The sequence below is a fragment of the Schistocerca gregaria genome, chromosome 6 (assembly GCF_023897955.1).
Source record: "Schistocerca gregaria isolate iqSchGreg1 chromosome 6, iqSchGreg1.2, whole genome shotgun sequence".
NCBI classification, from domain to species: domain Eukaryota; kingdom Metazoa; phylum Arthropoda; class Insecta; order Orthoptera; family Acrididae; genus Schistocerca; species Schistocerca gregaria.
In genome coordinates this window covers 122,541,710-122,566,691 of record NC_064925.1, presented here as the reverse complement: position 1 = coordinate 122,566,691, position 24,982 = coordinate 122,541,710, and the positions used below count along the sequence as shown (strand labels likewise).

The 24,982-nt window shown below is 41.3% G+C and overlaps 1 protein-coding gene and 1 non-coding gene across 2 annotated transcripts in view; both read left to right on the top strand.

The window, feature by feature from the left end:
- LOC126278748 (testis-specific serine/threonine-protein kinase 4-like) overlaps positions 1 to 24,982 on the top strand; it is a 120,069-nt gene that overhangs the window by 20,194 nt on the left and 74,893 nt on the right. Inside the window, exon 2 of the mRNA XM_049979024.1 lies at positions 4,946 to 5,115. Within this exon, the coding sequence (XP_049834981.1) occupies positions 4,946 to 5,115 (170 nt within the window). The remainder of the gene's footprint in view (positions 1 to 4,945; positions 5,116 to 24,982) is intronic.
- On the top strand, positions 6,936 to 7,007 carry Trnat-agu (transfer RNA threonine (anticodon AGU)). The gene has a single exon. It is a non-coding gene; the product is annotated as a tRNA-Thr (tRNA).

Sequence of the window (24,982 nt, the reverse complement as noted above, 5' to 3'; positions counted from 1 at the left end):
ATATGTTGATCATAATTTCAATTTTATGTGAGATTACTTCCAGTGCAAAAGAAAAGGCATTGTTACAGATCGAGAATAGCTTGACATTGTTGCAGATCGAGAATAACTTGAGTATATAATAGCTCGTATGATGGCTATTGGGTGTGTCTTAAGTTATTGTAACTTTCAGGTGGAAATTTTATACAACACACCCAGAGAATGTGCAGATGTAGCTCATCGCCATATTTCGGACTCTGAAAGGGGCCGAATCATCAGAATGAGGGACGTGGAAGAATCATACTGACCCCACACGGATAGCTTGTTGTACCGCAATGACTACAGGACGAGCGGTGGTGGGATTCTCTCAGGGCAATAGCGTGGCAAAACGACAGGGACTTGCACGATACAGAGCCAGAAATAATCGGGACAGTAAGCGCCCTACGAAGCCTGCTGGAAGGCCGAAGGAAGAGCGATTCTAAAGACTCACATCTCTCCACCCACTAGAATTATGGTGTGTGAAGCTACTGAATGTGACTATCGTACTAACTTGATTTTTGTTGCAGGGAGACGGAATATTCGCCAGTCTATGGAAAGAATGGTAAACTTTGCTGACAAATGCTTCGTAAATAGGGTAACCTTTATACCAAGTGACATCATATTCGAGCAGGTTAAAACAAGACACCAAATTCCAGTTAATATAACAGGTGTCTTAAGAAATGTATAGATATTTGACTGGGCTCTGGTGCCACCAGATTTGTCACATATAGAGCATGACTGGGGTGTTAATGGGAAGCCAGATACTTTCATCGCTCATGCGAAACTCAGCTTGACCTTTTCTCACATGATATGCTGCGAACTATGGATGAAGGAGAACAGACAGGTTCCATTTTCGAGATTTTCAGAACTCATTTGTCACGGTGCCCCATTTCAGGCTGTTAACGAAGGTACGAGCATATGGAATAAGTTCACAGACATGTGGGTGGCGCGAAGACTTTTGAAGTTATAGAACTCGGTATGTGGTCCTCCACGGCGACTGTTCATCAGAGATAAGGACTTTGGCTGGAAAGCGTCAAGGAAGTGTGATAGGACCAAGTGCCTGTAGGAAGACAGAAGATGACGTAGATAAAGTTTCTAGTTGGTATGATGAATGACAGCTTGCTCTCAATGTGGGAAAATGTAAGTTAACGCGGGTGAGTACGAAAAACAAACCCGTAGTTTTCTGAACAGCATTAAGATGTACTGCTCGACACATTCACATCGTTTAAATTGTAAGGTGGCTATAGTTTTGCACCTTACAAGCACTCATCTCCATACTTTGCCATGTTTTACAACTGGAATTAGGTATCATTAATAGGTGGTACATCGTATATATGAATGTTTGAAGAAAACTGACATTGTCACATGCACCTAGTAAATAGTTGGTACTGCTTATTGCATGAAAGACGACAGAATGTCTTTACTATCAGAACTGCGTAATGAATGATTGCCTATAGTATTAGAGGTCGGAACACCAGTTAAAATGAAACGGCAGGCGTCCTCAAGCCCTGAGTGGAAAACCTCTCACAGGTGTGTTGGTCCTGCTTGATACATGAAGTAGCCAAGACAGACGGTCGGGGCACCTGAGCGATGAAGAGCAATACAGCGGCGGCCGGCCGGTTTTATAGCGGTGCCATAACGATAACCAAATAATACTTCAGAAACTCAAAAAAAAAAAAATTGGACGCTGCAGAGAGGAACGACGGAGGTTACCTCGGAAATACCGTAGGCTAGGTTATTTCTGAGGATTTTTATTCTGAGAAGCGTACCATTCTATGTGTTCCTAATTAACATGGATAGGTATTTCCTCGCAAACTTTCCGCGCTGGTCGACAAGAGACTAAAATATGGTTGGTCGGCGCTCGGAAGAATCTGTAGAGAGGGAGAATATTCCGTAGTTTCGAGAATATGATTAGATTTTTGCAGTTACGAGGGAGGGTAGCCGAGCCTTGCTGGGAAGCCAGCGGTGGAGTGACTGAGGTCTTTCGTTTTGAGCGCCTGGTGTTGACGGTCACCTAGTATCAGCTTTTGTTGGTACGAACGGAATTGCTGTCTTTGATCTCAGGAGATTTTATAGTTACAACGATTAGGCACTGTACCGTTGCTGACTTATAAGTTTCTGGACTTCACCTCCGGGTAGGGCGTCGTTTAGTATGCAGCATTCAGTGACTGAGAGCACTTCTGTCTATACTCACGTAGAGATGTTATCTGAATTCCCTCCTTGTCGCTGGCAGTTCGCGTTTCTTGTCTGTATAACACAGAGAGGAGAGGATTGTATTATAGTATACTAGGCAGAGGACCGCCTTCTGCCGTCCTAGTTTTTGAAAGAGTTTATTTTGTGGCTGGAGTTCTTCCATCGTCACAGACCTGTACGAGAACCATCACTCCAACGCACCGGACGCAGTACATACGGTGATATTGCTAATTGCTTCGGCTTGTTAGGGCTACCAGGCCTAAACAGCTGTGATCACCTAAGTTTTATTTCCACTGATGTTGCGCACAACTGTAGATCATCTTTGAAAGTAGTGTCTACTATGGTTTGGTACATAGATGATGTCAATCATCTCGAGTTACTTATATTAGATCGCGTAGCCATAAAAAGGGCAGATTTGGGCAATTGATAACTAATATTAGTTAGGAAATTGATTTGTGTCTCTTTATGTCCATTGTATATTGATATAGAAACATTTGTAATATATAAAGGGGTTTTAATCTACAATAAATGTACGAGAAGAAACAGCCTTTATCATTTCATAGTTACTAGTTCCCTTAATCATTCATTTATGTTTATGTTGTATTTTTATATGTTAAAGGGCAAGAAGAAGGAAATATCACCATTAAGAGCTCCTAAGATCTGCTTCAGGGGGTAGTCAGACAAGGCCAAATCTTCATTTTCGCGTTCAGTTTTTTCCGTTGCACACATTCATTTTACACCCGTCTAGGAGTTGCATCTTGGAAAACATCTAGGCGTAACGTTGAAAAGCGATTTGAAATGTAACGAGCATGCAAGGATTGTAGCAGCGAAGGCAAATGGTCGACCTCGGTTTATTGGGAGAATTTAGGAACAGTGTTTTTCTTCTGTGAAGGAGTCTGCAAATAGGACGCTGGCGCAACCTATGATTGGAAGCCGCTCTAGTGTTTGGGAAGACATAGAAGTATTTCAGAGGCGGGCAGCTAGTTTTGTTACCGATAGGTTCGAACAACAAGTAAGTATTACGTAGATACTTTGGGAACTCAAATGTGAATCCCTGGAGGGAAGGTGACGTTCTTCTCTTAGAACACTATTGAGAAAATTTAGAGAACCGGCATTTGAAGCTGGCTGCCAAGCGATTCTACTGCCGCCGGCATACATTGAGCATAGTGAAAAAGAAGATAAGATACGAGAAATTAGGTATTTTGGGGAGGCAAATAGGCAGTCGTTTCTCCCTCGCCCTGTTTGTGAGTGGAACAGGATGGAAATGGCTAGTAGTGGGTTCAGGGTACCTTCCACCATGCACCATACGGTGTCTTGCCGAGTATCTATGAAGATACCAGCCTCCAGCTAACAGTTATCAGGAACTGACACAGAACTTGTTTCAGGCTAGCAATCAGTTCTTCATGCAGACATTCAGAGACTGTAGATACGCCGCCAAAAAGAACAGAAGAACATTTCGTACCCATGTGATTCAAAACTGTTTCCGATGTTGATGAAGGAAGTCAGTTCTAACTAAAACTTCATCATTTAACACTAGCTTTGTGATGCCCATCTCTACAGAGTTTGTTAAATGATTCCACTACTATCAGCTTCACCTTGACTGTGGATAACGTGCTAAATAAATTTGTTAGCTACTAGCAGCGCACACTGACTTCGTACAGGTAGCTCAAAGTACCTATGGCTAGACGAATTGCTTATAATATATAGTGAGGAGCGAGATAATGCATGACGCTCTTGATCAGAGTTACTCTGCGCTGCGATTTCTGGAGTTTTCAAAGAGCTAGGTGAAGCCTGATGTTCTCAAGTTGCAGAAATTCTCGCCTCATGATCTTAACTGGCGTTTTGAGACCGTGTAATCCTCTAGTGTACCGAGAAGGACTACCATTTCCTATGGATTTTTATTTATAAACAATACGCATTCAAAATGTTAACAGATATGCATCCAAATCACAATGCAAACTCAATAATTCGTTTTTCCTAGACAAAAGTCAAATATAAATAAAACATATCGAAAATCAGCAAAACAGTTTCGTTACGTTTTTAATACACAAAGCAAAATCTGTAAATCCACATACCCTAGCTAAGTAGATTTCGTGTTAGTTTTTTTTCTTAAAGGTAATAATGCGCTGCTTAATTTTATCACTGACGTAAACTTCCGAAAATACTTCTTTCACTGAGCTAAAGAAACTAACAGCGCCTTCAGCTGGGTGTTTGGTGTATCATCGTGTCACTGATATAAACATCCGAACTATTGAGCTGAGCAGCTCCTAAGAGTTTAGCTTAATATATCTCTTCTTCAGTGATCATATTTTGATGAAATAAAGCCTATATGTTGCCACAAACTACGGTCAAGCTACATGTGAAAAGACTCATGAAATGTCGACTAGTTGTTTTGGAGATTACTCTTTTAATCAGACAAACAGACAAAGTTTTCAATAATAGTCTTACTCTATTCTGTTACACGCCTTACATCGCCCGAAATCAGTTTATGGAAAATATTTTCAGTGCACAGACACGGCGGTTTTACAGTTTTTTTATTAGTACATTTTCTTGCTATTATTTTAACTACATTCTGTAACTTTCTCCGACGATTCACTTAGAATCTATAAATATTACAGACTCATTTGCTGCCTTAATAGACGAAATGCTGAAGTAGTCCTATGAGATAAGAAAAGCCCCAACTCCTTTCTCTTGAAGCAAAGGGCAACTTCGTCATCTTCGTTTCCTTCTTTTCCAGATAGCTCACTCTGACAGGCATGATCGTGAAGTCGCCATAAAAATTGTATCCAAGTTCCGCGCGCCGAAGGATTATCTGAGAAAGTTTCTGCCGAGAGAAATCGAAGTTGTCAAGGGGCTCAGACACAAAAATCTCATCCGCTTCTACCAGGCTATCGAAACAACTCACAGGTAAGCAAGCTTTACTTCCACTGTTTTCATATTGCGAAAAGCTTTGTATTGGTTGCAGACTGATTTATTAAATATGTACTACAGATTTACAAGATCATGTCCCTGAAGACATTTTAGAAGGAAAATACAATCGCACTCACATGTTCATAAATATAAATAAAGAAACTGTAAAACGCAACAATGTAAAAGAATCAGTTTTATCTTCAAAGTAATTTGAATTTTAGAGAAGACGTCTGTAATGCTAAATAAGTACTCAGTGGGCCACATGTTACGTCACAGCTGTGTGCAAAAAGTTTCCATTACCGTAAAATGCTATTGTAATGGTCGCTATTCTCCTCTCTTTAGAGAGACTGACTTGAATCAATTTGCTATCGCAGCTAGACTTTATTCCTGATATTATAAAGTTTAGTTTTGAATTCATGCAAATCACGGTTTAATAACAAGCGATTCTCCGAAGAACATATAGCATAGGTAATTCTGTTTCGTTCTCGTACTTTATTATATCTGGAGAAGCTATTTATTATAAGTCCGAGTCTGTAGCCGTAAATTCTCTTGTATTAATGGGCGTTTTAAGGAACTGTTACTTGTTGTAGGGAAGCATAATTTCGCGTTAAGCTGTGACCCGAAGACATTAAATGTCTACCTATAAGTCGCAATCACTTTCGAAATCATCTTAGTTCATATTTTGGGCTGACTTTGGGCAAAGTTGGTTTAGAAGCTATCGTAGCTCACGTTTGACCTTACATTCAGAATGTGCGAACGGCGTTTACCCGTGACAATAGTAGTTTAAACTAACCTGAAACAATTCGAAAAGGAAAGCAATGAATGCATCGGACTCAGAGTACATATTTAGATATGAAGTTAAGCACTCAATTGTAGATCTGGATCAATACTTTGAAAATTTTCCTACAGTGTGTGGTGGAGGTTACTTCTACTTCTACTATTATCTCCCAGTTCCATTCGCGAATGGTGAATTTGAAGAATGATGGTGGGTAAACTTCCGTATGAGCTCCAGTTTCTCGATTTCTCGTTGTGGTAGTTTCAGAAGACGCATGATAGACAAAGTAATACGTTTCACGCCACCTTTTGGAATGTACGCTGCCAAAATTTCAATAACAAATCTTTCTGTGAAGCACAACGAGGTTACCAAGTACTGGGCAAGTTTTGTATCTTGCGATAATGATCAAATATGATCGAAGCAGACTAAATCAATTAAAATTTGTGCCGCGGCCGGGACTCGAACCCGCGTCTTCTTGCTTACTAGGCAGATATGCTAACACTACACCACCGAGGCACTACGGCATACATAGCTGCACAAACTACCTAGGTCGAGTTCCCTCCCCAACACAAACTTTAATTCATTTTCCCTTAATATCGTCACTATTGCCAGGGCTCGCCGGTATTGGCGAGCTACCCAGCATTGTACGTAGCGGGACGTCTGCTGTACCATATGGTGATCTTCTCAGATCTTATAATTAAATGTGTCCTTTGAGACTCCCGTCTCGTTATTATCTCACGATAATGATCAAATTCGAGTCCCGGCCGCGGCACAAATTTTAATTGATTTAGTCTGCTTCGATCATATTTGATCATTATCGTGAGATAATAACGAGACGGGAGTCTCAAAGGACACATTTAATTATAATATCTGAGAAGATCACCATATGGTACAGCAGACGTCCCGCTACGTACAATGCTGGGTAGCTCGCCAATACCGGCGAGCCCTGGCAATAGTGACGATATTAAGGGAAAATGAATTAAAGTTTGTGTTGGGGAGGGAACTCGACCTAGGTAGTTCGTGCAGCTATGTATGCCATAGTGCCTCGGTGGTGTAGTGTTAGCATATCTGCCTAGTAAGCAAGAAGACCCGGGTTCGAGTCCCGGCCGCGGCACAAGTTTTAATTGATTTAGTCTGCTTCGATCATATTTGATCATTATCGTGAGATAATAACGAGACGGGAGTCTCAAAGGACAAATTTAATTATAAGTTTTGTATCTTGGTTCAGGACTTTCTAAGTGAGATATCTCAACACTTTGTTCTTTATGCAGTGAAATCGACAAACGTTAAGATAGTTTCTCGAGTACCTCAAGGGAAGGTTATAAGATCTTCACCGTATAAAATGAAGATCGCAACACCAAGAAGGAATTTTGCGACATAAACGAAAAATGGTAGGCATGTTTCTACATCTTAAAGATGATATCTATTCAAATTTAGTGCCAGTCGCACAAGAGGGGAGCTATTAGTGACACTATGACGACGCAGATCAGATATGCTATAAATACACGCTACAATGGCCGTGGGGGTTAGTTACCATGGCGACTTGATATTAGTGAAGAATGCGTTTAACGCGATAAAGACACCATTATCAGCACATCCTTTGCAAGTGGCCGAAGGCTTGGAGAAAGATCAGGACTGTAGGTCTGTTTTTCGATATTTGCAATATGGGGACGTGCATTATCATGAAGCAGCGAGGAACTTGGCACGCTATTCCACAACTGTGTTTTTCGACAGACATGTTGCTCCATACGCATTCTTGATTCCCTGATGGATGTCTACCAGTGATTGATCTTCGGCAGCCAAAGAAAGAATAATAACACTTTGGACCTGTTTCGACTTATTTGGCAATAAAGTCGCCCAAGTTTACGTTTCCGCATTTAACGCACGTACGTCGGAAAGACAGGAATGCCCCCAACTGATCCCTTGCCTACGTGTCGATGTCTACAAACCAGCGTCGGAGTTGCGCTATGTTGTATCAACGCCGCAGAAACTCCCTCAAATGAAAACTTTTTTGTCGCCACTTATACAACGGCATGATAAGAATCTTACTTTCATTATTCAGCAAGGTTTCTCTTAGCGTTCGGCCCGTGTATTTCCTCGTGCACACGAGTCTATAAAAAGCATTAATTATCATGTTTGATTCACCTTCGATGCTCACATCCACACAAATCCCTGCACAATTGGAATCTGCAATAACCTCACTAGATGTTAGGATGCGACGTTGCGGTGCCTGTGTTATTCCTAATTACGATTTAATGTTGTTGTAGACACAGGGTTGGTGATGTATGGAAGTTTTGGGTTGGCTTTGAGTCGCGCTCGAATTGCCTAATGGTAGGGCGACCGCTCATAATAAACAGGAAATTTGGGTTCGAATCTTTGTCTAGCACACAAATTTTTAGTGTCGTCATTCCATTGTACACGCGACGGTTGTCCATATTCGCAACTTTGAATACATTTCATGTGTCACTAGATGTTATCTGTTTCTATAAGGCTATAGCTGAGTCGTCACCATTTTGGTCTAGTTAATATGAATTTAGCATTTCTCTGCTGTTCACTTACGGTTTCAGCCAGCATTTCGTTGCTAATAATTAACTTTAATAAGCGAGATTAATTATGGGCTCTTATCGCAGATGCTTCAGCAGTTGATTAGCAGTACATGAAATTTTTTTATTGACCATCTACAAGGCTGAAAATTCTCATCCGAGCGAAAAGTGGCTGATCTCTTTCCGATTACTGCTAGTAATATATCGTTGACCGTATGGAACTGAAAAAAACCTCTTATGCATGCTACACGTACTCAGCCAACCCGGAAGCCGCTTCCTTTCTGTAAAGGCCACCTGACCTACTGAGTGGGTGGCAGGGTGGACGGGTATAAACAGCTCTTCACCAGATAGCAAAGGTTTCGAGGCTCTGGTATAGACCTTCCACCAGGATGAGTTGGCAAGAAAGGTAAGGCGTACTGCATGTGTTTGAGACGGGTGGTGCCACGACAACGTTGCTACAGTTTTTATTAGTGTCAGAGGTAGTAAACAAAGAAACACAAAAAAGAAATTACAGACAACGTAAAACAAGTTACTTAAAGTAAACATGGAATGCGGTGCAGCAACTTCCTTGCTCGAAACGTGCGCCACACAGCGGCTGCTACTGATAGGTGAGTGCGGTTGAGCGTAATAGAAAGGGCGGGAGCTACGGTTAGTTTAGCTGTGATGATGCAGTAAACGACAGAGGATCGCGTGTTCGCCGTGGCGAGTTACTTTCCCAATGGCCATTCCGTCATCGGAACCAAAACAATGGTTCAAATAGCTCTGAACACTATGGGACTCAACATCTGAGGTCATCAGTCCCCTAGAACTTAGAACTACTTAAACGTAACTAACCTAAGGACATCACACACATCCACGCCCGAGGCAGGCAGGATTCGAACCTACGACCGCAGCGGTCTCGTGGTTCCAGACTGCAGTGCCTAGAATCCCACGGCCACTTCGGCCGGCTAACATTTCATTTGTCTGAATGCGTGAGTAAACAATACGTGCCATATTGTAATGGCACGAAGCCCCGAGAACTTCCTGAGCAGGGCCTGCCTACAGAACGTGTGACTGGTACGTGATATCCAAAAATTGGCATTATTGGCCCATGGTTTTTCGAGGAGAACGGTCACGTCTGAGCGTTACTTACAAATTATTGAGGAGTTCTTTCATCCCCAACCTGAGGAAAGGGATGTGGGGCCGTGTTGTTCCAACAAGACGGCGCCGCGGCTTGCACGACACGGAAGTCAATGACTCTCTTGCGTGAACACCTCCCCAACCGTCTCTACTCTTTAAGCGGCTATCTTTAGCAGGCCCCCCAGATTTAGCCCCCCTGTGACTCTTTCTTATGGGGCTATCTAAAATTCTTGATGTATACCAATCGTGCACGGACTCTGGATGAGCTGCAAAACGATACACGTGCCGTGAAATACCTTGAGGCATTTTCAATAGCAAATGTAATAAAACCTTAAATATACCTCCATGTAAAGAAAAAAGAATTAAATTGATATACCCCACAATTTCTGTTTAATGATTTATTTAATAAGGAGCTTCCCCTGCTGCACCCTATGTCTTCAGGTATAGCTCCGTATAATATTACGGAGTGAATGTCAAAAAGGGGCAACCTCAATAACATTTGAAGCTGTCTTAAGCAGATCCTCCTAGGTGCAGGAGGTGGGAACACATCCAGCAGCAGAGAAGGTGGTCTGCCGTTTGCGTTTCTCAGAAGTCGCTGGTGCTAGAGACAATAGGCACTTCAAAGTTTCGGAAATTACATCTGAATCTTCTGATTCCTCATTGTAGGCCACTGAGAGTACGCCACCTAGTCCTATTCCCTACACACCCAGAAGAGAGATTTTATGACGCTTGAGCCCACTGTGGCTCATTTACATCTTTTACATTCCACACTTCTGTTTTTTGTTTGGGTGAAGTCGTTAGCAAGATGTTGCTGGCTTTCACGAATCCTTCCTTAGGCCACAATCTCTCGACAGTACAGTATAGAATAATGTAACGGGGGGCTAGACTTGATGAGGAAGTTTCTGTTTCGCACACTGGCAGCATTCTCAGAACGGATATCCGTGTCACCATTGCCTGACAACTGATAATTCTAGCACGTGGTGTACCCTGAATGCATTCAGCAGTAAGCCTGCCCATCCTAATCAGTATTGACCTCTGTAGTGCTGGGAGACCTGTACCAGACAGAGTGCCGGTACGCGTTTTCTGCCACATAGCAAAATACTCATAATTAAATTATTAAAGTTCATGACTGAAAGCCCCAGTTACCTCCAATTATTTCCTTTACACTTTTAGTCCTACATTATGGAAACGCACCTTGTGTGTCAAAGTACGATCGAGGGAGAAATATAAATATTTTTCATAAGAGAGACTGAGTTTATGAAGATTTTAGGCTTAAGATGGAAAACAAACTTGTGGATTTTACCTGGGGTTGTTAGTTCTTAATGTACCAACAGGATTCAAATGGCTCTAAGCACTATGGGACTTAACATCTGAGGTCATCAGTCCCTTACACTAGGACATCTCACACATCCATGCCCGAGGTAGGGTTCGAACCTGCGACCGTAAAAGCAGCGCGGTTCTGGACTGAAGCGCCTAGAGCCGCTCGGCCACAGACGCAGGCAACTAACACGGGGCGTCCACGAAGTTGGGACAACAGCTTTACGAACTTTGTGCATCTTTAGTAGGCCGTTATAACGTGATATTATGCAAGTAGTAAGATGCACTACTCTGGCAATTCAAGAAAATCGCAAGAGAAGTTTTACGCGTCTATTGAGTGGCCTACGTATCTGTGAGTAGGTGCTGGACGTCAGAGCTTGTGGTGGTCAAGTGGCGGTCTACCTTCGGCAGGGAAGCAGCTCGGACGTCCTGTTTACGTCCCTACCGCGTTAGCACGTGCGCAGTGTTGTTGTGGTTTACAGCCATCTGTGTGCAGCTTGCTTCCTTCGACTCACCATGACATACAACGAAAGTAGACAGTGAAGTTCAGTTTTACGACCGAGTATGCGTGACCAAAAGGAACATCGCATCGGTTATTATGAGCTCATAGGGATTCACCTGTCCATCGTAAGGACCGTGGCCTACGTGAAACTAGTAGACGACGAAGCTTGTGACAGGACTCAAAAATCAAATGTGTGTGAAATCTTATGGGACTTGACCGCTAAGGTCATCAATCCCTAAGCTTACACACTACTTAACCTAAATTATCCTAAGGACAAACACACACACACACCCATGCCCGAGGGAGGACTCGAACCTCCGCCGGGACCAGCCGCACAGTCCATGACTGCAGCGCCTACGACCACTCGGCTAATCCCGCGCGGCTTGTGACAGGACTCTCAAAAAGACGAGCGACCTTCAATTCAGACATTCACATGGACACAATGGATACTAGAACATGGAAATCTCGGGCAGAGGATGTCCATGGGTTCGAGTTGCTGTTCGAGGTGACAGCAGAGACAGTGATTGCTGCATTGACACCTTATGGCACTGTGGTATGCCTTACAGCAGAAAAATCGGCACACGTACCCAGTTCTGAATGGGGTGCGCCAGGTGCGCATAGAGCTTAATAAACATGTCCCGTCCTGTCTGAACATCGGTGGATGCCGTGCCATCGTAATTTATGACAGCGAGACAAAGACCTGTTTGAGATGTGGACAAGAGGGACATTTCAGATCAAACTGTATGAAACGACGCATTACACAACTGGCAACGGGGGAGCAGAAGGTGTGGCCCGATCTAATTCTGCTCTCGTTCACATATGCGGGGGCAAATCAATCTGTTCCCTCTGATCATCAACTGTTCCCAGAAGCGTAGCCTTAAGTTGGTAGTAACGCACTGATAGAAACCGGAACTAAAATCAAAAAAGTATCTATTTCTTGCCTAATGCAGCCACATTTTTCACTTGCACTTTGGCTACCAATCTCAGCTTTCAACACACTGTAGGCCTAAATGCTTGTGCCACAGACCTGCTGAAAACTAGTAATAGCACAGAGACCCATCGACAGTGCCCAAATTAAACAAGGGCTTAACCACACTTGCGAACGTTGAGGAATTCGCGTTACCAGATCTTGCCATGGTTTACGGCCTTTGCACTCGCTCATGAAACGCATCTGGTCCGAGCCAGCACTGAGATGGCTAGATACAGGAGGCCGATACAGGCAACACGCACCTCAAAACGAGTTTGCAATACAACAGGCTTACATATTGGGCGCATAAACAGAGTGAGCACTAAGGATTTCCCCGGGTATAAAATCTGTTTCTAAAGAAGTACACTAATTAAAGTTATGCAGTTTGTTTCAAATGGTAGCTTAACTCACAAAGTTGTTTATGGACACACTTCCACATGTGCACCATCTGCTGACCGTTTGACTTCTAGGTGATATTCAATTTCGTTTCATGTCTCGCATAACGAGAAACATAGTAAGAGTTTCTGCTGGAAAAATCAGTAAAGGCTTAATTAGTTTTTATAGGAATTTCAGAGGACGAGAGCAACTGTGCAGACGACAGCTCATCGCAGCTAAAGTTAATACCGTGAGCAGAGGCGTAAACTTGTTGGTTCACCAGTTTGCATCCACTGTAAACTCGAGCGACCTTGCGTAATCTTTTGCTCAACTTGTCATAGAACTAACCATCCTCTGTAGACTTGAATGTCATCCTAAATTGTCCCAAACGTTGAATCTGAATGGATGATTTATTGTAGTATTGTCCAACATCATGATGTAGTCCTAAGAATAATTTTATAAAGAAACTTCCAGTTAAAATTTACCATTGTTGTGTTTAGGATTATTTGACTTTCTGAGGACGAGATGCGTTCATTTGACAACTGTCATAAGACTGTCACATTTTAAACTGTGTAAATGCGTGTATTTCTGTGATAAGATTGCAACATTAAACCAAAAATGTTTACAGCTTACACGGCTCTTCTGTCCTCTAAACCTTACAGAATGGCGACCCTGCCAGGATGGCAACTGATCTGTCTGGATGGCAATTAGTCAAATTAGAAATGGAAACTAAAATTTTAGAATTGAAGAAAGATTGTTTTGTTTCGTTGTTTTTGTGACGAGGTTACCTAATGTATGTATGTATAGTGGTCACAATACAGTAAATGTGTGGTCCAAGTTTTAGAAAAGTTGTATTAATAAATAGGATAATGTTTACATTGGAGTAAAAGTAGCTTGTGCATGACCTTGCTGGCGCGCGCGAAGTTATTCACGGCATTTTTGAGTTGGTTTGAAATTCTACAAACAGTGAACGGCATTGCTAATGATGTGTACATAGTCTAAGAAATCTTTTATGATATTTTGGAAACGTGTAAGATCGTATAACTTGATGTTGACGAGAGCTCAGGCTCGCACAGTTCGAAAAAGACAGAGGTTAGTTAGAAGATCGGAGATGGCGGGAGAACGGAGATGATCGCAAATGTGGAAAACTGAAGATCTTGACAGGATAGAGACTGATGTAGAACAAAAAGTGTCGAGTGCGAGTCACGGAATGGAACGTAGTGATAGTGCAGAGGGAATGGTGGTAGTTTCATGATTGGTATCACAGTCTGAGAATGCACAAAAACAAATGACGGATGTAGTTGGTCAGAAGTAGAATCAGAGGACGAGCAACGTCAGTACGTTGAACCAAATATGGAAATTCTAAATCATACGGGACAGTTTCCAGCAGAAAGTATATATGTACGTAAGTTGGTAAGACTCACGTAAAAGACTCGAACGGCAAAATTTACATCAAATAGTGACAGGTGACGATGGCAAAGTGTCAGATAGTGTGTTCGCAATATTGAAGCAACTCACTATGGTCGTAAAGCAGACAAATGCAGGGTTAGATGACATAAAACTTGAAACAAATGCAGGGTTAGCAGACTTAAAACTTGAAACAAGTGCGGGGTTAGCAGATTTAAAAACTGAAACAAATGCAAGCTTAGCAGATTTATAAACAGGGACAAATGCTGACTTAAGTAGTATCAAATTTGAAACCTATGCGAGATTCGAAAAAGTTTGCGTAGATCAGCAAAAACTACGAACGGAAGTTAATGAATGGTTTACTAAAATTCGGAGAGAGACGAGGACTCGCGCGAGCTTATACAATCGTTAATTGCTGACCAGGAAAAGATGCGTTCTGACGTTGACCAGGTGCAGGGAGCAGTGTCTAATGTTAATCAAAGAACTGATAATTTTGCACGTAAGGCGCAACAAATCGTGGAAGAGCTCAATGTCAGAAAACGTGTCACGCGAGCGGCATTAAAAAGATTCGATACACGCATTGCAAACAGTGTCTCGAAAAGTCAGAAACAGTATGAACAGCTACGTAACAGTGTATCGAGAACCTTACAGAAAGCAGTAGTGAGGGAACGCAATCGGCAGTATCATCCGATATAGTGATGGACAGAAATCCAAAAGTAAACATGTCAGTTGTGCAATCTTCCGTGACAGTAGCGGAAACACATAGTCATGAGATTCCAGTCGTATATCCACTAGAGGTTGCGTCAGTAATTACCGAAACAAAACAGAAGCAAGTGGGAAGAGAACAGATAACACAGGTGAGCGAAGCATGTGATGTGCGGTCACAACAGACAATGGAGCGAGGAACGGTAAACGCGCGCATTCAAACAGAGCGACAGCCGACCCTCCGAACGTACGCGTGTGACTCGAGAACAGAGCAAGTTGTGACGTCACATGTACCAGTTTCTCAATTTCCAAGTTATAATACAACAGGTTATAGACCGCAAGTCAATATAAATCAAATAGGAAGACAGAACACTGATCCAGTAACGGGAAATTTAAACGAAACTTTCAGTCCGATACACGAGAAACGGTACGGTTTAGATAACTGCACATCACTGCGTAGCTACGAAGCTAGATGCGACGTAAATCTGTCTTCTCAGGACCCAAATATGGTAGAACTAATGCAAGAAAACATGACACAGTTGAAGGGAACGGGTAATGTTGCAAAAACACAAACGCCGGCTGATGGAATAGAAAAATTTGACAATGATTACTTTTTTACAGTCAGAAAATTTCAACATTACAAATCATGTGGGAACGGATTACGCCCAAGCGCGTTTATAAATCAACACCAGATCGGTTTACCAGAGCACTGGCCAATTAGACATAAACTTGACTTCATCGGTGGGCATATGGACGGTGCAGTAGCGGAAACCATGCAAAGAGTAGCTGCAAATTGTGAATCGTATGAGAAAATTAAATCAGCATTCTTGGAGCGATACTGGTCCACGGAAACCCAAAATAGAATAAAACATGAATTGTTAGAGAAAGAGTTATTTGAAAATTCAGGAGAAATGGAACCAGTTAGATATTTTCGAAGAAATGACAAAAGAATAAGTGTTTAGATAATCCATACAGTGATGGGGAACTGATTCGTATGTACAAAATGTAGTTACCGTTACATTATCAGCAGTCATTGGTTGGTAGGGCAGGAGATAATATGCAAGCTTATAAAGGGATGTTAAGAGAACTTGAATTCATCTTCAGTGAAGATGACGCGAAGAAACAACGTAGAGTGGGAGAAAACAATGGTAGGGGGGATAATAGCATCCGATTAGGCTTTAATAATAATTAAAATGGCAATAGTTACGTAGGAAAAGATAATAGTTTTGGAAAGAATGGAAATCGCCCATGGGATAGCAATAATAACTATGGTTTTGGAAATTCACAGAGGTCAAATAATAATTATGGTTTTGGTGGACCGCGGAATTACAATAATGGATTTGGTCCTAGAAACTATGGTGGTAACTATGATCCGAGATATAATCACCGTGCAAACGATGCAGGAAGGTTTAGAGGTTTTCAGTAACAAAACCCAAGTTACTCAGGTGGAAATGGAATGGCCAGAACGCAAAAAGGTTGACAAAATCAAGCTTTGGCAGGACAAAACACGCGAACTGAACCGGTACAAGAAACAGAGTAGAGGCCGTCAAACCCAGGTAAAAGGCAGAATTGACAAGATGAACGGTACGAAGGCCAGTCACAAGTGATTCAATCGCAGATTGAAGTTAATTGTATAATTAAATGTTGTTGTTGTGGTCTTCAGTCTTGGGACTGGTTTGATGCAGCTGTCCATGCTACTCTATCCTGTGCAAGATTCTTCATCTCCCAGTACCCACTGCAACCTACGTCCTTCTGAATCTGCTTAGTGTAGTCATCTCTTGGTCTCCCTCTACGATTTTTACCCTCCATGCTGCCCTACACTACTAAATTGGTGATCCCTCGATGTCTCAGAACATGTCCTACCAACCGATCCCTTCTTCTACTCAAGTTGTGCCACAACCTCCTCTTGTCCCCAATTCTATTCAATACCTCGTCATTAATTATGTGATCTACCCATCTAATCTTCAACATTCTTCTGTAGCACCACATTTCGAAAGCTTCTATTCTCTTCTTGTCTAAACTATTTATCGTCCACGTTTCACTTCCATACATGGCTACACTCCATACAAATATATCCAGAGACGACTTCCTGACACTTAAATCTATACTTGATGTTAACAAATTTCTCTTCTTCAGATACACTTTCCTTGCCATTGCCAGTCTACATTTCATATACTTTCTACTTCGACCACCATCAGTTATTTTGCTCCCGAAATAGCAAAACTACTTTACTACTTTACGTGTCTCATTTCTTAACCTAATTCCCTCGGCATCACCCGACTACATTCCATTATCCTAGTTTTGCTTTTCTTGATGTTCGTCTTATACCCTCCTTTCAAGACACTATCCATTCCGTTCAACTGCTCTCTCAAGTCCTTTGCTGTCTCTGACAGAATTACAGTGTCATCGGCAAACTTCAAAGTTTTCATTTCTTCTCCATGGATTTTAATTCCTACTCCGAACTTTTCTTTTGTTTCCCTTATTGCTTGCTCAATATACAGATTGAATAACATCGGTGATAGGCTACAACCCTGTCTCGCTCCCTTCCCAACCACAGCTTCCCTTTCATGCCCCTCAACTCTTATAACTGCCATCTGCTTTTTGTACAAGTTGTAAATAGCCTTTCGCTCCCTATATTTTACCCCTGCCACCTTCAGAATTTGAAAGAGAGTGTTCAAATCAACATTGTCAAAAGCTTTCTCTAAGTCTACAAATGCTAGAAAGGTAGGTTTACCTTTCCTTAATATTTCTTCTAAGATAAGTCGTAGGGTCAGTATTGCCTCACGTGTTCTAACATTTCTACGGAATCCAAACTGATCTTCCCCGAGGTCGGCTTCTATCAGTTTTTCCAGTTGTCTGTAAAGAATTCGCGTTAGTGTTTTGCAGCTGAGACTTATTAAAATGATAGTTCGGTAATTTTCACATCTGTCAACACCTGGTTTCTTTGGGATTGGAATTATTATATTCTTCTTGAAGTATGAGGATATTTCGCCTGTCCCATACATCTTGCTCACCAGATGGTAGAGTTTTGTCAGGACTAGCTCTCCCAAGGCTGTCAGTAGTTCTAATGGAATGTTGTCTACTCCGGGGCCCTCGTTTCGACTCAGGTCTTTTAGTGCTCTGTCAAACTCTTCACGCAGTATAGTATCTCCCATTTCATCTTCATCTACATCCCCTTCCATATCCATAATATTGTCGTCAAGTACATCGCCCTTGTACAGACCCTCTATATACTCCTTCCACCTTTCTGCTTTCCCTTCTTCGCTCAGAACTGGGTTTCCATCAAAGCTCTTGATATTCATGCAAGTGGTTCTCCTTTCTCCAAAGGTCTCTTTAATTTTCCTAGACGCAGTATCTATTTTACCGCTAGTGAGATAAGACTCTACATCCTTACATTTGTCCTCTAGCCATCCCTGCTTAGCCATCTTGCACTTTCTGTCGATCTCATTTTTGAGACGTTTGTATTCCTTTTTGCCTGCTTCATTTACTGCATTTTTATATTTTCTCCTTTCATCAATTAAATTCAATATTTCTTCTGTTACCCAAGAGTTTCTACTAGCCCTTGTCTTTTTACCTATTTGATCCTCTGCTGCCTTCACTATTTCATTCCCCAAAGTTACCCATTCTTCTACTTTATTGCTTTCCCCCATTCCTGTCAGTTGTTCCCTTATGCTCTAACTGAAACTCTGTACAATCTCTGGTTCTTTCAATTTATCCAGGTCCCATCTCCTAAAATTCCCACCTTTTTGCAGTTTCTTCAATTTTAATCTACAGTTCATAGCCAATAGATTTTGGTCAGAGTCCACATCTGCCCCTCGACATGTCTTACAATTTAAGACCTGGTTCCTAAATCTCTGTCTTACAATTATATAATCTATCTGATACCTTTTAGTATCTCCAAGGTTCTTCCATGTATACAACCTTCTTTCATGATTCTTAAACCAAGTATTAGCTATGATTAAGTTACGCTCTGTGCAAAATTCTACCAGGCGGCTTCCTCTTTCATTTCTTAGCCCCAATCATATTCACCTACTATGTTTCCTTCTCTCCGTTTTCCTACGCTTGAATTCCAGTCGCCCATGACTATCAAATTTTCGTCTCCCTTCATTATTTGAATAATATGTTTTATCTCCTCATACATTTCATCAATTTCTTCGTCATCTGCAGAGCTAGTTGGCATATAAACTTGTACTACTGTAGTAGGCATGGGCTTCGTGTCTATCTTGGCCACAATAAGGCGTTCACTATGCTGTTTGTAGTAGCTTACCCGAAATCCTATTTTTTATTCATTATTAAACCTACTTCTGCATTACCCCTATTTAATTTTGTATTTATAACTCTGTATTCACCTGACCAAAAGCCTTGTTCCTCCTGCCACCGAAGTTCACTAATTCCCACTATATCTAACTTCAACCTATCCATTTCCCTTTTTTAAATTTTCTAACCTACCTGCCCGATTAAGGGATCTGACATTCCACGCTCCGATGCGTAGAACGCCAGTTTTCTTTCTCCTGATAACGACGTCCTCTTGAGTAGTCCCCGACCGGAGATCCGGAAGGGGGACTATTTTACCTCTTGAATATTTTACCCAAGAGGACGCCATCATCATTTAATCATACAGTAAAGCTGCATGCCCTCGGGAAAAATTACGGCTGTATTTTCCCCTTGCTGTCAGCCGTTCGCAGTACCAGAACAGCAAGGCTATTTCGGTTAGTGTTACAAGGCCAGATCAGTGAATCATCCAGACTGTTGCCCCTGCAACTACTGAAAAGGCTGCTGCCCCTCTTCGGGAACCACACGTTTGTCTGGCCTCTCAACAGATACCCCTCCGTTGTGGTTGCACCTACGGTACGGTTGTCTGTATCGTTGAGGCACGCAAGCCTCCTCACCAACGCTAAGGTCCGTGGTTATGGGGGGGGGGGGGTTAATTAAATATGTAAATAGAATTAGTTTTTATGAGCAAGATTCTGAAGTAGATTTAAAGGGTAATCGGATACAAACAGCAGCACGCTGGAATTTAGTTGACTGGGAATCGACCCATGATGAGAAACAGGAGTTATTAACGGTGTATATAGACAGTAGTACAAAAACTGATGAAGACCAAATTGTAAAAGATGTAGCTCATTTACATGAAATGGAGAGAGAGACAGTATGGCAAGAGGATAAAGCAGCATTGGTACCACCAATAGTGATACCTAAGGCAAATTACATTATAGGAAAGGAAAATCATAGGGTTTGCAGCATGTGAGTCATCTGAAATTAAATAAATGGTAAACAAGAGAAAAAAAGAGTAACTCCACACGAGAATTTAGTTGCATTAAACGTCCAGAAATCAAAGTGTATGAAAAATAACAAAATGCACACAGGTAAAACTTTTAACTTGTACTTATCTAAGTTAAATAAATAAAACACAAGAAGGTAAAAGGATATTATGAAGAAAAGGCAGGAAAGTGACAACTGAAGTAACGTTTCTGCGAACGAAATGTGTTCGGCGGAAAGAATAGAAAGCAAGGAGGAAGACAGAGGTCAGGATGTGGATAGCTGGACGAAATAGTAGTAGGTTCTCTCTTAAGGACGTAGTGTAAAGGAGAAGGAAGTCGATTTGTGTGGACGAAAGGAAGTAAAGAAGTAGGAAGAAAATAAAGATTAGGTAAGGAGGAGAGAGTCATTTCTAATTCGTTCCGTCGCGGACAGTGAACAAATAATTGAGGATATATTTTGGGGGAATATGTGAAGCATACATGATTTGTGGAAGGTACCACTAACTGATACTGAAATAAAGATTGGAGGGAAATAAATATAAGAAGTCGTTAGGAGGTAATAATTAGGAAAGAGAATCGAATTATTAAGGTAAGCAAGAAACATGTTATTTCCTGGAAGGAGGTAAACTGTAAGAAGTAAGATTAGCCGAGAAATGATTTCAATAAGGAAGAGTAGGATGGGGAAAGGAAGAAACATAAAAGTTTACTATAGAGAAAAAGAAGAAAGATATAAGTACAACAGAGAAAAAAATTAAGCTTTAAAACAACGCAACAGAACAATAGAAAACATTGCTGAAAACGAAAGGAAAAGAGGAGAGTTATATATTATATTTTGAAGCTCTGTGACAGCTAATGACAAAAAGAAGAGATTGCAGAGAAAAAGACGCGGGAGTCGGAGGGAAGGTGCGAAGTTTTCAAAAATAATATGGAGTACTTGTAGTTAAAAAAATAAAATGAGGTGTAGGAAGGAATTCACTAACTTACTAACAGTCATCACTATCAATTTCACTCTTACTATCCATCGTGATGAAGATGAGTAAACAATGACCTATATATTAAGAGACTCAAGTAGAATGGGGAGAAGAGATTAATTAATAAAAACAGTGGTAAGAAAAACATTTTAATAGAATAAATGATAACTTTTGTAAAGTTTATTAAAATTTAATGTTTGTAAACTTGTAGCGCAATTTAAGGGGTCAAAAATGGTTCAAATGGCACTTAGCGCTATGGGACTCCACATCTTAGGTCATAAGTCCCCTAGAACTTAAAACTACTTAAACCTAACTAACCTAAGGACATCACACACACCCATGCCCGTGGCAGGATTCGAACCTGCGACCGTAGCAGCCCCGCGATTCCGGACTGCAGGGCCAGAACCGCACGGCCACCTTGGCCGGCGTAATTTAAGGGAGTAAGGTTTATATTAAAATAGTTAATGATATCGTGTGAAGTAGAGAATAGGCGAGGATGTAAGAGAAGTAAGAAAATCAAATCATGGGCAAACATTATATGAGATATGAAGTCAGTAGACAAGGCGAAGCATCATTGCGGCCACATCGACAGAAGAACTGAGGAGAGCGGTTAGGCGTGAGAGGAAGGGACACTGAGTGTCAGTGCCTGGTATGTCACCTTACGAGGTGACGAAAGAAGAGGCCTTGATGGGAGCAACGGCTCAAGAGGATGACACCTATGGGGAAAAGTTTGGAGAGCTACAACGCATCTTGGATACAATAAACAATGAATGCCACAGACAAGCATTATAATAATGGTTTTGCGAAAGTGTTAGATACTTGGCACTTCTAAGGCGAACTGTTTAAAGCAGTGTGTGGAGAGATGATGGATGTCCACCGAATCGGAAATGAGGAGGACATATTACAGCAAGGACGAGCGGGTGTTTAAGAAGAGACGCGTTTCTGTAACTCAACGTGTAGAATAGCTGAAACTGTTACCAGACCATACGGAGTTCAACAACTGCGAAACAACTCCTGAATACTCATGGGATGAAGCAAGAAAACGATGGAAGGCTGTCCAATCTATCTAGATGACAACCGAATACAATAAAAGAACAGACAATCATTTCAAAGAAGACGCCATAAGAAGGGATTAAACGATAACGAGACTAAACAGGTCTTCAATCCCAATTCCTGGTCTAGAGAAGAACGAGGACCCAAGTGAGAAGACAGCAAGATGCACCAAGGACAGAAGATGCTACTTAGAAGATTTGGTAGAAGGAAGAGCCTGGACCAGAAGAAATCAAGAAACCTTTTCAAATCCCTTCCCCTTAAAGATCATTATTGCATTTAACTAACAACGAGAATCCAATTTAACTGTTCTAGCAGTATAAATATCCGTTATTACTTATCACAAATTGCAACATCCTCAGATTTCATACCGACAAAGACGAGATGGCTACTCGTATGAATGGAAGAGAATGAACTATCTGTAATGGACTACTATCCGAAAAAAGAAATATTTTGAATTTGAAGACTTCTACATCTACATCTACATTTATACTCCGAAAGCCACCCAAAGGTGTGTGGCGGAGGGCACTTTACGTGCCAGTGTCGTTACCTCCCTCCCTGTTCCAGTCGTGTATGGTTCGCGGGAAGAACGACTGCCGGAAAGTCTCCGTGGGCGCTCGAATCTCTCTAATTTTACATTCGTGATCTCCTCGGGAGGTATAAGTAGGGGGAAGCAATATGTTCGATACTTCATCCAGAAACGCACCCTCTCGAAACCTGGCGAGCAAACTACACCGCGATGTAGAGCGCCTCTCTTTCAGAGTCTGCCACTTGAGTTTGCTAAACATCTCCGTAACGCTATAACGGTTACCGAATAACCCTGTGACGAAACGCGCCGCTCTTCTTTGTTCCTTCTCTTTCTCCTCCGTCAAACCGACCTGGTACGGATCCCACAGTGATGAGCAATACTCAAGTATAGGTGTTAGCAATAGATCTTTGTTAACAACCTTTTTAAAACTTTAATCTTGACATGTCTCCAATATTTGCTTGTATTTCATATTTTTCAACATGTTTAAATTAAGAAAACCTAATATTAACATTTCTTTGGAGGTTAAGATTCTAATGTGTGATACGTTTTACAAAAATAGAGGATATATAAATGTGTATGGGTTTGGGTATTCCATGATGTCAGTTTAAATTTTGTAAAGTAATTAGTACGATTAGAAATTTAATATGTTTGTAAAAGTCACATTTGAAAAATTTTGTAAAGATATAATGCGTGGATTTAAGATTTTTGGTGAGTATAATAATGTTTATGAATAGGAGTATGGCTGTAAAGTCAAGAGAATGATTTGGTTGAGTTTAATATAGATTATAAAGCTTTGTTATCAGAAATGAAACCTTCCTACATTATGGTTGATATGAAAGCTGGAGATAAAGCGAAACATATTGAAAAACGGGAGGATAGTGTTAAATGAAGGTTTCCTCAACTTCAATACATATCCATCAGCATTTAACATAAATCAGGTAATCAAAAAACAGATCAGTCTCAAAAATGTTATTGATGATACAAATTTATATATAAGCTCAAATTGTTTGATGTTAAATTAAAATTAAAATGTAGACAAATATATCGAAATAAAAGGACCTTATATAGTTAAATAGAATTGTATAAAAATCAGAAAAGTAGTTAAATTTTGAAAGAAAAAAGAACATCACTTAAGAGATCAAATCCGTAATCACGAAATCAAGTACAATGTAAAACAGAAAGGTAAGGAGACTAGATAGAACCACTATTTAATATTAAAATATTAAAAAAGGAAGTTGGTCAGGAAATAGGTCAACTGCTACAGTCAGCAATTGCAAATAATATGGCACTGACTTCAATCAATTTTTCAACCATTGACTGTCCCACCACAAAACTGACACAGAAGGAGGAGGATATGTAAGGTGGCAGAATAAATGAACATCAGTTTCGCACCTTATTTAAGAGTATTATACATCGTAATGGGAAGGTGAATATCACACCTAACTTACTTCGGCGGTAATGAGCAGATTTGCCTATAAGTATGTAATGCAAAAGGGATGACACTCAAGAAAATGGCTCTGAGGACTATGGGACTTAACTTCTCAGGTCATCAGTCCCCTAGAACTTAGAACTACTTAAACCTAACTAAGCTAAGGACATCACACACATCCATGCCCGAGGCAGGATTCGAACCTGCGACCGTAGCGGTCGCGCGGTTCCAGACTGAAGCGCCTAGAACCGCTCGGCCACCCTGGCCGGCGATGACACTCAATCGACAGTATTAACTCATAACTCCTATGTAACCCATGTCAGTGAGCAGAAGGTGAAACAAGCCGCAAGAGGGAATGTGGAAGCAGGCATGGGCAGATGCAGAAGCCACACCACTGGAGGCACAACGAAAACCGCGTACTGGAGAGCAAGTAATGGGCCACCAGAAGTAGGACAGAAAGGGGCTTTATAAAACTGCGTTTCAGAATTCCAAATGGATATGAAGATATCAACAAAACCATTGATGCAGTTGATCATGCGAACAGCGAGTGATACATATGTGGTGTGCGCAAGTAACTTTAAGGCGACTGCAGCGGGCACAAAACGTCCGATTGGCGGAAACGAACAAGGAATGAGTACAGTGACGAGATTTCGACGCAGTTTAATATTATGGACATTGCGATTGGCAGAGAGAGTTTACACAAAATAAGAAAAAAACTGTAACGTGAAGGACAAAAGAACCCAGTTGGGGAGACAGTTCCGATACAAGAAAGACAAGAGCGAACTTTTCGGGGGCTTTTCTCTGAACTGGCATCAGGTGCAGACTGGCGGGCACAACGCTCTGTACGATGCAGAGAAGACATTTGTGTGAACACTGCTCACACTGCTGCTGACATTCGGCTATATATTAGCTGC